Source organism: Mauremys reevesii, linkage group 25 (assembly GCF_016161935.1).
Source record: "Mauremys reevesii isolate NIE-2019 linkage group 25, ASM1616193v1, whole genome shotgun sequence".
NCBI lineage: Eukaryota > Metazoa > Chordata > Testudines > Geoemydidae > Mauremys > Mauremys reevesii.
The window spans coordinates 11,216,496-11,227,264 of record NC_052647.1 but is presented as its reverse complement, the minus strand read 5'-3'; the positions used below and the strand labels follow the sequence as shown (position 1 = coordinate 11,227,264).

Genomic DNA, 10,769 nt, shown 5'->3' with positions numbered 1-10,769 from the left:
GATGCCTAACTGCTCTGAGGGTCTGGATCTCAGCCCCTCTGCGCCTCAGGCCCTCCTGCTTCTGAAGTGGGGCATTAGCCCCACGCTGCCTGACAGAGACAGCATGTGAGGTGCTCAGACATCATGGTGATGGGGCCAGATGAGGACATGAGATAGAACCATACAGGGAGTCACAACGCAGATCCCGCACTGGGTGGAAGTCCTGCGGGGACCAGATTTCACACAACGCAGTATTTTTCCTCACAACACAGTTAACCTGTGGAACTCCTTGCCAGAGGATGTTGTGAAGGCCAAGACTATAAAAGGGTTCAAAAAAGAACTAGATAAATTCATGGAGGACAGGTCCATCAGTGGCTATTAGCCAAGATGGGCAGGGAGGGTGTCCCTAGCCTCTGTTTGCCAGAAGCTGGGAATAGGCAACAGGGGATGGATCACTTGATAATCCCCTGTTCTGTTCATTCCCTCTGGGGCACCTGACATTGGCCACTGTTGGAAGACAGGATACCGGGCTAGATGGTTCTTTGGTCTGACCCAGTAGGGCCCCTTCTTATGTTGAGATCCACCACAGACCCCCTGCTAGCCAAGCTAAGGCGAACCTCCCCCAGGCTGTCCCGAGCACAGAAGGCTCTGGGGGTGGTTAGCTCACAAGGACCAAGTGGATCCTGTATCCAAGGCCCCAGGGCAGGAGCCTTCAGCTATCCTAATTTTACAGTCCCCAAGGAGGTGGAACAGAGGAGTTACAGGAGAGGACGTTCCCCCCAGTACATTTTATTAAAGCACCGGAGAATGGTCAGGGCAGGGAGACACCCCAGCAGCATGTCCCTTCCCCCAGGCATTTTCAGAGACCAATCTGTGCGGCTGGAGTCAGCCAAGGGCGCTGGTAAGAGAACATGAGATTTAGCATCTCAGCTCCACAGGCCCAAGCTGCTCCCCTTCCACTCACAGCAAATGAGTTTAGGCCCAGGTGCGTAGTTCACACAGGCAGGTTTTCCTAGGTGCTGCCACAAACTCCAACAGGGCTCCCAGGCTTGGGAGGAGGGGCCCACAGCTAGCAATTCGCCAGCCAAAAGCCTTGAGACTGTTCTCGCTAACTCTTCCGTGGCTGCACCCGCTGCCGCCTGAGGAAACACCCTTCCTGACTCTGCAGTGGGAGCGCAGGCCTCAGTCACTTTCCTGCCACAGGGAAGGGACAGAGAATCCCTCGCATGGGGCCTGGCTGAGAACTACCGATTTGCCCTGCCCCGTTCAGCCTCGGCGTCCTTCCAGCTGACAAGACGGGCTTCGCTTGTGCCATTTGTGGCACGAGGCAGGTGAACCGCGTAGGGTTAAGCCATCCCCCACCCCCAGCTACAAGGCATGGAACAGGCCCTGGGGGAATATGAACCACGGGAGATATTAGAGCAGGAAGTCCAAGTCCAAGGAGGTTGCTGCAAAAGCACTTGTGTTCAGGGACACACAGCTGCCCCCGTCCCTCCACAGGGCTCCAAGCTGAGCAGCTCAGGTTACAGGGGAGACTTGCTGGACTGGCCCTTCTTCTTGGCTCCCTTCTCTGGTGCTTTGACCACGGTCAGCTTCTTGGCCATGCTGGTGCTGGCTTTCATCATCACCTCGTGCTCAATCTTCTTCCGGATGCCGACTTCCAAGTTCTGGGGAGGAAGGAGGATGTGAGGCAAATTAACCCAGCGGCCGCCATCTAAGCAGGGACCTCCTGGGGAGGAGCTGGGGGCTAAATGGGAGCCCCCTAGTCCCTGCCCAGAACCCACCTCTCACCTCCCTTCACCACTCTACCTGAGTGCAATTTGAACAGGTCTCTGCCTGAGCAGGTGACAACCCTTTGGAAATCACAGAACTGGAAGGGACCTCGAGAGGTCGTCTAGTCCACTGCCTGACACTCCTGACAGGAGTGAGTATTTAGACCATCCCTGACAGGGGTTTATCTAACCCGCTCTTAAAAATCTCCAGTGATGGAGATTCCACAACCACGGTCTGCACACAGAGAGCAGAACTTGAATTGTGTTCCCACACAGGGTTCCAGGCTAACATTACCCATGTCCATGTCTAGCATGGTTCCAGTCATGTTTTTGTTAGGGCTGCCAAGCGATTAAAACAATCCATCATCAGCACAGAAGCATGTCCTCTGGAATGGGGCCGAGGCATACAAATGTTTAGCATATCTGGTATTTAATACCTTGCAATGCCGGCTACAAAAGTACCATGCGAATGCCTGTTCTCACTTTCAGGTGACATTGTAAATAAGAAGTCAGCAGCATTATCTCCCGTAAATGTAAACAAACTTGTTTGTCTGAGCGATTGGCTGAACAAGAAGTAGGACTGAGTGGACTTGTAGGCCCTAAAGTTTTACATTGTTTTGTTTTTGAATGCAGTTATGTAGCAAAAAAAAAAATCGACATTTGTAAGTTGCACTTACACGCTAAAGAGATTGCACTACAGTACTTGTATGAGTTGAACTGAAAAATACTATTTAGTCATTTTTACAATGCAAATATTTGTAATCAAAAGTAATATAGTGAGCACTGTATACTTTGTATTCTGTTGTAATTGAAATCAATATATTTGAAAATGCCATTTATTTAAATATTTTTCTTCATTCTATTGTTTAACAGTGTGATTAAAACTGCGATTAATTTCTTTAACAGCAATTAATTTTTTTTGAGTTAATTGCATGAGTTAACTGCGATTAAATCAACAGCCCTTGTTTTTATTGGTTATCTGTATTCAAGTAGTGGCTAGGAGCTCCTGTCGCAGACCAGGACCCCGCTGTGCTAAGTGACATACAAACACAGAACAGACCGTCACAGAATTTACTATCAAAGGCAAGAGACAACAGATGATACAGGCCGACTGACAGATGAGCACAAGGAAACAGTGGTGCAGTCTGTTTGGGCAGGGTGGTGTGGTAGATGTACACGCTGCTCTGTGTTTACACCGGAGGATCAGGTTGGGGCTTTGTAAAACTGACAAGCAGCCATCCTATTACCCCTGGAGAGGAACCTTTACACCAGGGTGGCCAAACTTACTGATCCTCCAAGCCATATACAATAATATTCAGGAGCTCGAGAGCCGCACAACCTTACATGTGCATTTTTTTAAACATTAACACCCCACTTACTGTATTCTGGATAATTACTGCTAGAGCTAGAGGCCTTTTGGGTCTCCATCCCGGCTGTAAGTCTTTGGAAATCCAGTTGTCAAGGCGGTACAGAGGAGCTCGGTCAGATGTTGATTTGTAAGGACTGATTTTACCAACTTCGTCAGGGAGTACAGCGATTCACGGCAGTATGTTGTGCCGAAAATTGAATGAGTCGCACACTGGTCTTCTTCAGTTGAGGATACTTTGTTCCTGGCACTTGCTTCCAGAACTTGATTGCAGACTGTGATTTATGCATCATCTTTAGAGCCTGGTCCTCCTGGAGTTCCATTGCTATAGTAAGTGTTTCCGTAACCATGGTTTTGGGAATTGGACAGCCATCGCTGATCACATCAATCGTGAATGGGGTTACAAGAAAGGCAAAGCAGGATCTCAACTTCTGCAAGTCTTCAAACCTGGCCAGAAAGTCATTAAGCCGTCCTTGTAATTTACCTCTGCATTCCTCAACTTTGTGATCTTCCACTTTGATTTCGGAGAATGTGTTCACCCTATTCTTGAGATGGGGGAAAGTGGTTGAAGTCTCTTGACATTATGTCTCTTTGCAGAAGCTGTAACTTGTTCTGGAAGCTGAAGACTGAGTAAGGTCAGAAATAATCTTAACCTTCCATGGAATCGTAGCAAATATCGCTATTTGTGGTTTATCTTGTATATCTGTGGATTTGTCAAGAGCTAGGCTGAATGCTAGAGAATTCTTTAGATCATTTTGCATCTTGCTTGCAACATCAGCATTGATCTGGGAAGATACGCGTCTCCATAGCGTGGCACAAAATTGGAATTTGTTTTATTAGTCGTTGAAGTTGTGTGTTATTTGCATCTAAAATTGCAACCACTTCCACAATATTCTTCATCAGAATATGGATGTTTAGCACGAGCGATATTCCATGACATAATAAAACTAGCTTCAGTCGTTGTGTCAGCTTCCTTACTGAATGCCGAAAGCAGCGTCTGTTAACTGTTTAGGCGTAATTTTAGTGCGGTTAGCTTGTTTTTCCTTAATTCTGATTCAGAAGGGTATTTAGATGAAAAGTTATTGTGATTTGTTTCACAATGATGTTTCAAGTTGCTCGCTTCATGGTGAATGAGCGATGCACTGCGGATAAGGCACAGAGGTTTGCCACCTTTAACAGTAAATGCAAACTCTTCCTCCCATTCTGGCTTAAAACTTCAGTTTTCTTCTTCATACTTGTATTTCTTACAATTTGAAGAAATTGTCATTCATGAAATTAACGTAGGGTTAACACTTAAACCTAAAAACTATTCAAATGCAACTTATGAACCATAAACAGAGCTTGTATTCTGCAGAATGCAGGAGATCACGAACACACCAGGTCCACACAGAACAAAGTCTAAATACAGAAAGACAAAATTTCCTGAAGTTTCTCTGCAAGCCCTGCACTTTAACTGTATAAGAACTGCACTGTGGCTCACCAGCTGCTGTTTGGCCAAGCCTGCTCTATAACCAGATCTCTACCAAATTCATGGTCCATTTTGGTCAATTTCACGGCTATAGGATTTAAAAAATGGTAAATATCATTTCAACCATTTAAATCTAAAATTTCATGGTGTTATAATTGTAGGGATCCTGACCCAAAAAAGGAATTTTGGAGGGTCACAAGGATATTGTTGGGGGGGGGTACTGCTACCCTTACTTCTGCACCGCTGCTGGTGGTTCTGCCTTCAGAGCTGGGTGCCCGGCCAACAAGCTTTGAAGGCAGTATAGAAATAAGGGTGGCAATACTGCAACCCCCCCACCCACAACTTCCTTTTGGGTGAGGACCCCCAATTTGAGACAAACTGGTCTCCCCCGTGAAATCTGTACAGTACAGGGTAAAGGGACACACAAGACCAGATTTCACGGCGGCCATGAATTTGGCAGGGGCCCATCTGTAACAAACTGAGCTATAAACGCTGCCACTGCTGCTGGGGGCGGTTTGTTTCTCACACCCCACCTCACCTTTTTCAGTTTCTGCTGCTGGATCACTCGAGCTTTCTTGGGAGCAATTGTCCGGCCTGGAGGAGAGACGTGGGAGAGGAGAGATAAGTATTTGGACCCCGGGAAGCAGAACTCGGTGCCAGCAGCTGTACGGCCCCAGGGTGGGGATCCCTGAGAGGGGCCTGGGAGAGGAGTGGGGGGGGTAACAGCCTCTCCCTGGGGACTGCAGGAGGATGGGGCTGCTGGGGCCCTCTGAAGTGCGGAGGGCTAAGGGGTCACTTACCCCCCCGTGCCCGGGAGGGCCCCGCCAACCCCCCCCCGGCCGTGCCCAGGAGCCGGGGCCCCGCTAACCGCCGCCCCCCCCCCGGCCGTGCCCTGCACAGGCTCAGCTGGGCCTAGCCCCGCCCCCAGGCCGCTCACCTCCCTTCCGGGATCCCCGGACCCCCTGGGCCGCCGCCGCCGGCTTCTTCCCCCCGCCCGGCTTCTGCGCCTGGAACTTCTGCTTCCCCTGAGCCATGAGGCGGCCTCCACATCCGGCAGAACCCCAGTGCACGCCGGGATACAGAGAGGCGGGGGAAACGTCATTTCCGCTGCATGCCCAGATACAGAATGGCACGCCACGCGCCCAGTGCATGCCGGGATACAGAGGGGCGGGGGGGAAACGTCACTTCCGCTGCATGCCCGGATACAGAAGGGCACGCCACACGCCCAGTGCATGCCGGGATACAGAGGGGCGGGGGGAAACGTCACTTCCGCTGCATGCCCGGATACAGAAGGGCACGCCACGCGCCCAGTGCATGCCGGGATACAGAGGGGCGGGTGCAAACCACGCACCCAGGGCAACCTTGCCAGGCTAGAGAGAGGCCCACTAACCCCAGTGCATGCCGGGATACCGAACGCCCTGGGGAGCAGTGAGGTCACCCCCCCCAATTCCAGATACCCTCATCTCCCCCCCCCATTCAAAGCTCTGAGGGCGGCCGGGGCCTCCTGGGGAAGCTCCCTCTGCCCCTCGTTTGCTCTGGTATCAGTGAGTCAGGAGGAGCCGCCGGGGCACGTGGGCACTTCCCCCTGCTGCCATTCAGGACATCACGTGAGCCCAAAGCACAAACCCCAGCCACGGGAGCGAAGGGAGAATCTCCTGTGGCAGTAGAGGGGCTATGACACGGAGGGAGGGAGGTAGTCAGACTCCATCCAGTAGAGTGGATGGAGTCTCCTGGGTGGAGTACCTCCACCCAGCTCCTTAAAGCCCTGCTAATTTAGACAGCTACAGGCATCAGCCCACGCAGACAAGTGGTGGTCAAAGGCGATGGGGATTTATTAACAGCATGTAAAACAGAGCCAGGCAAGGGGTGTATTACCCCCGCACACACAGAGTCTGGTCTCTGCGGAGGGAAAGCCGGGTCTCTCTCCCGCAGCCCGAGTCAGGGCAGTTATTGGCCCAAGGGGTTCACACTCCTTTCACTGCTCGGGTGAGGGCCTCTCGGAGCTCTTCAGGGCGGAAGACACCAAGCTCCGTGACAATGCCCCCAGTGATGAGCTCATGCGGCGTGACGTCGAAGGCCGGGTTCCAAACGCCAATTCCTGGGCAGGAGAAAAACAGAGACACCGTGAGCCACTCAGCAACGTGACAAATACCCAACCAAGAATTCCCCCCCTTGGCCCCTTTGGCCCAATACTGCCACCTCCTCTTGCACCAGAATAGCCCACTGGTCCGCAATACTGTTCGGGGATGCGCCCCCACTGCAGTACCTGGCGCTGCGATCCTCACTCCATTGACGTCCGTCAGCTCCTGGCTCGGCCGCTCCTCAATCACGATTTCAGCCCCTTCTGCCAAGCTCAAGTCACACGAGGTGCTAGGGGCCGCCACGTAGAAGGGGATCCCATGATGCTTTGCAGCGATGGCCAGCTGGTAGGTGCCCACTTTGTTGGCGGTGTCGCCGTTGGCCACCACCCGGTCGGCTCCCACGACGACAGCTGGGCGAGGGAATGCAACGCTTAAAGTCCTGGAGGGGCGATTCCCCTGCCACACGACCACCAAGGAGTCAGCACTGAGATGGCCACCTTAGCATTCGTGAGATCCTATCACGGTCCCCTCCTCCCGCCCCCTTCCTGCCGCTGGTCAGCCTTGTGGCTGGCAGACCCCAATCCTCCCGCACCCCCAGGGACTGCGCAGGGCCCCAAGAAAGCATCTCTATGGAGCACCCAGCATGATTCTCCAAGAGGCAGTGATGTCCAGGGGAAAGGACCCCATGCTGGGAGAACACCGGGATTCTATTCCTGGCTATGCCCAGAGACACCCAGCAGAGCAGTTGCAAGCCATCACCCCTCTCTACGCCTCAGCATGTCCACCCCGCTCACAGACGGGAGACAATGCTACTAATACACTGGGGATGAAGTGCCCTACATTGAGAAATAGGTGTTACTGTCTCAGCCATGCGCAAGGCAGCACTGGTGCTGGCTCCTGTTGGTGTCATACTGGGTTAGAGGGATCTACTGATGTCTTGATTCCTGTGAGACTCAACCAAGATGGGTCCCCGTCGCACTGGGCACGGCACAGACGTCTCCTCCCCGTCATCACCATTGTGCGTGATGCTGCACAGACCCCGGCCGAGATCAGGGCCTCCTCGTGCTGCTTTGCAGATGCCCACCCTTGACTGAGATCAGGGCTCTACCATGCCAGACTCCAGGATGGCCCCTGCCTTGAAGAGCTCACCAGCTTAACAAGCCCTAGAATCCACATCTCCTTCTAACAAGGCCAGCTGGCGCCTGTGGCGGTGGGGTCAGGCTGCAGTGTCTCCCACTCACCCGACACGCCCTTCTCCTTCATGGCCACAGAGACCATGCTATCCGCAATGAGCGTGGCCGGGATGTGCTCGTACACCAGCTCGTAGGCCGTCAGCCGCGCCCCCTGGTTGTACGGCCGCGTCTCCGTGCAGTAGACGTGCGCCAGACAACCCAGGGCGTGCAAAGAGCGGATGACCCCTGCAAGGCGAGAGGGGAATCGTGAATGGGGGGAGGGAGGGGAGGAGGGCAAGAGGTTAGTGAGTTGGAGAGCGCAGGTTAGTGGTCAGAGCATGGTAGCAGGACCCCTGGGGTGAATTCCCCTGACCTGGGAGGGGAATGGGGTCTAGTGCTTAGAACAAAGGTTGGGAGTCAGGACTCCTGGGTTCTACTCCCTGGGTCTAAGTAGGGGGGTGGAGGGTGGACGAGTGGTTAAAGCAGAGGGAACTGGAAGTCAGGACTCCTGGGTTCTCTGGCTCTGGGAGGGGAGAGGGGCCTAGTAGTAAGACCCGACTCTACTTTGCAGACCTGGCGGAACCCCCACCTTCCTCCAACCCAATGTTTACAGGCAATGTGGCTCCCCCCAGCCCCACTTACCCAGCGCGGTGCCATAGCCGGCGGTGGCCAGGGAGCCGGTGTTGCAGTGGGTCAGCACCGTCACCTTGTCCTGCGGTGACGCCTGGAGCAGGTGGCGCGCCCCATGCTCCCCGATGCTCCTGTTGTCCCGTAGATCCTTCTCTAGCATGGCCTCTGCCCACTGGATGACGCTGGGGGGGTGGGGGGAAGGTTAGGGCACGGCTCCCTCGACCCCAAGGAAGGGAAGGGGCCGTGGGCCTAGCTCTCACCTCTCCCGCAGGCTCTCAGCTGTGACCTCCTCACGCTGGGCCTCCTGGGAAGTGAAAGCTCCCAGCTCCTCGGCTGCCCGCGCCATGTTCACAGCCGTGGGGCGCGCAGTCACCAGGTAGCGGAGGGAGTCGTGGATGAAGGTCTCCAGGCCAGCCTTGCCCTGCCCCATGCCGGCCCCACCATGCAGCTCCACCGCCAAGCTCAGGCACCCCACGATGGCAATGGCAGGGGCGCCCCGCACCTGGGGGACAGGGGGCACTGTCAGGGTAGAGTGGGATCCAAGGACCATATGGGAAGCTTTAGGGGGTGGGGTGGAGAGATACTGCAGGGGAGGAGCTGCCACCCCAGTTCAGAGCAAGAGCCCAACTAGGCTTGTCCCCAGGGCAGCCCAGACCCGGTCCCCACCCCATGTCTCCATGCCCATATCCAGCCCTGCACCCGCCTCCCCGCACCTCCCAGCCCTGCACCTCCCACCTCTCCGCGCCCAGCCCCGCACCCCCTCCATGCCCAGCCCTGCACCCCCACCCCTCTGCGCCCAGCCCCACACCCCCTCCATGCCCAGCCCTGCACCCCCACCCCTCTGCGCCCAGCCCCACACCCCCTCCATGCCCAGCCCTGCACCCCCATCCCTCCACGCCCAGCCACACACACATCCCCTCTGCGCCCAGCCCAGCACCCCCTCCATGCCCAGCCCTGCACCCGCACCCCTCTGTGCCCAGCCCCACACCCCCTCCATGCCCAGCCCTGCACCCCCACCCCTCTGCGCCCAGCCCCGCACTCCCTCCATGCCCAGCCCTGCACCCGCTCTCCTCTGCGCCCAGCCCCGCACCCCCTCCATGCCCAGCCCTGCACCGCCCACCCCTCTGCGCCCAGCCCCACACCCCCTCCATGCCCAGCCTTGCACCCCCTCCATGCGCAGTCCTGCAACCCGCCACCACTCCGCGCCCATTCCCGCACCCCGCCACCTCCTGCGCCCAGCCCTGCTCCGCTCCCTGCCGCCCCTCGCCCCTGCTCTGCGCCCCGGGGTGCCCCACCTGCATGGCCCGGATGGCCTCCCAGCCCTGCCGCACGCCGCCGATCTGCTCGTAGCAGCTCCGCTGCGGCAGCAGCAGCTGGTTGAGGACGCGCAGGGAGCCGCGGCGGTAGCGCAGGGACTCCAGGCTCATGGCCCGCGGCCGGGCGGGGGGCGCAGCTCGGCCGGGAGGGACTCGGGCTTCGGGCGCTGCAGCCCCGGACGGACCCGGGCCTCGGGGCTCCGCACAGGGAGACCCGCGCTGCGCTGCGGCCCTAGCGCCGCCGAGTGCCGGGCTGGGCTCTGCCTCTGAAACCGGATTATAAACCCGCAATGCGTCTGCCAGCCCCCCCCCCCCGCTCTAACCACCAGCCCCCACTACCCTCCCGGAGCCAGGGAGAGAACCCAGGAGTCCTGCCCCCCCCCCCGCTCTAACCACCAGCCCCCACTACCCTCCCGGAGCCAGGGAGAGAACCCAGGAGTCCTGCCCCCCAGCCCCCCGCTCTAACCACCAGCCCCCACTGCCGTCCCGGAGCAAGGGAGAGAACCCAGGAGTCCTGGCTCCCAGCCCCCCGCTCTAACCACCAGCCCCCACTGCCCGCCCGGAGCAAGGGAGAGAACCCAGGAGTCCTGGCTCCCAGCCCCCCACTCTAACCACCAGCCCCCACTGCCCTCCCGGAGCCAGGGAGAGAACCCAGGAGTCCTGGCTCCCGTCCTCCCCGCTCTAACCACCAGCCCCTACTACCCTCCCGGAGCCAGGGAGAGAACCCAGGAGTCCTGCCCCCCGCTCTAACCACCAGCCCCCACTCCATTCCCGGAGCCAGGAGAGAACCCAGGAGTCCTGCCCCGCTCTAACCACCAGCCCCCACTGCTTTCCCGGAGCAAGGGAGAGAACCCAGGAGTCCTGGCTCCCAGCCCCTCTGCTATAACCACCAGCCCCCACTGCCCACCCGGGGCCAGGGAGAGAACCCAGGAGTCCTGGCTCCCAGCCCCCCCCTCTAACCACCAGCCCCCACTGCCCTCCCGGA

At 56.8% G+C, this 10,769-nt stretch overlaps 2 protein-coding genes across 2 annotated transcripts; both read right to left on the bottom strand.

Annotated features, from left to right (window-relative positions):
- Nucleotides 1-737: 737 nt before the first annotated feature.
- Nucleotides 738-5,687, bottom strand: C25H19orf53 (chromosome 25 C19orf53 homolog). The gene is made up of 3 exons (XM_039515122.1): nt 5,523-5,687; nt 5,124-5,179; nt 738-1,646 (listed from the first exon to the last, which is right to left on the bottom strand). The coding sequence occupies exons 1-3, from the start codon at nt 5,617-5,619 to the stop codon at nt 1,503-1,505; spliced, it is 297 nt and encodes a 98-aa protein (XP_039371056.1). The 5' UTR covers nt 5,620-5,687; the 3' UTR covers nt 738-1,502.
- Nucleotides 5,688-6,365: 678 nt separating this feature from the next.
- On the bottom strand, nt 6,366-10,081 carry MRI1 (methylthioribose-1-phosphate isomerase 1). The gene is made up of 6 exons (XM_039513771.1): nt 9,764-10,081; nt 8,729-8,970; nt 8,481-8,650; nt 7,908-8,084; nt 6,852-7,076; nt 6,366-6,683 (listed from the first exon to the last, which is right to left on the bottom strand). Exons 1-6 carry the CDS (start codon nt 9,893-9,895, stop codon nt 6,550-6,552), a joined length of 1,080 nt encoding a protein of 359 aa, XP_039369705.1. The 5' UTR covers nt 9,896-10,081; the 3' UTR covers nt 6,366-6,549.
- Between the last annotated feature and the right edge of the window lie 688 nt (nt 10,082-10,769).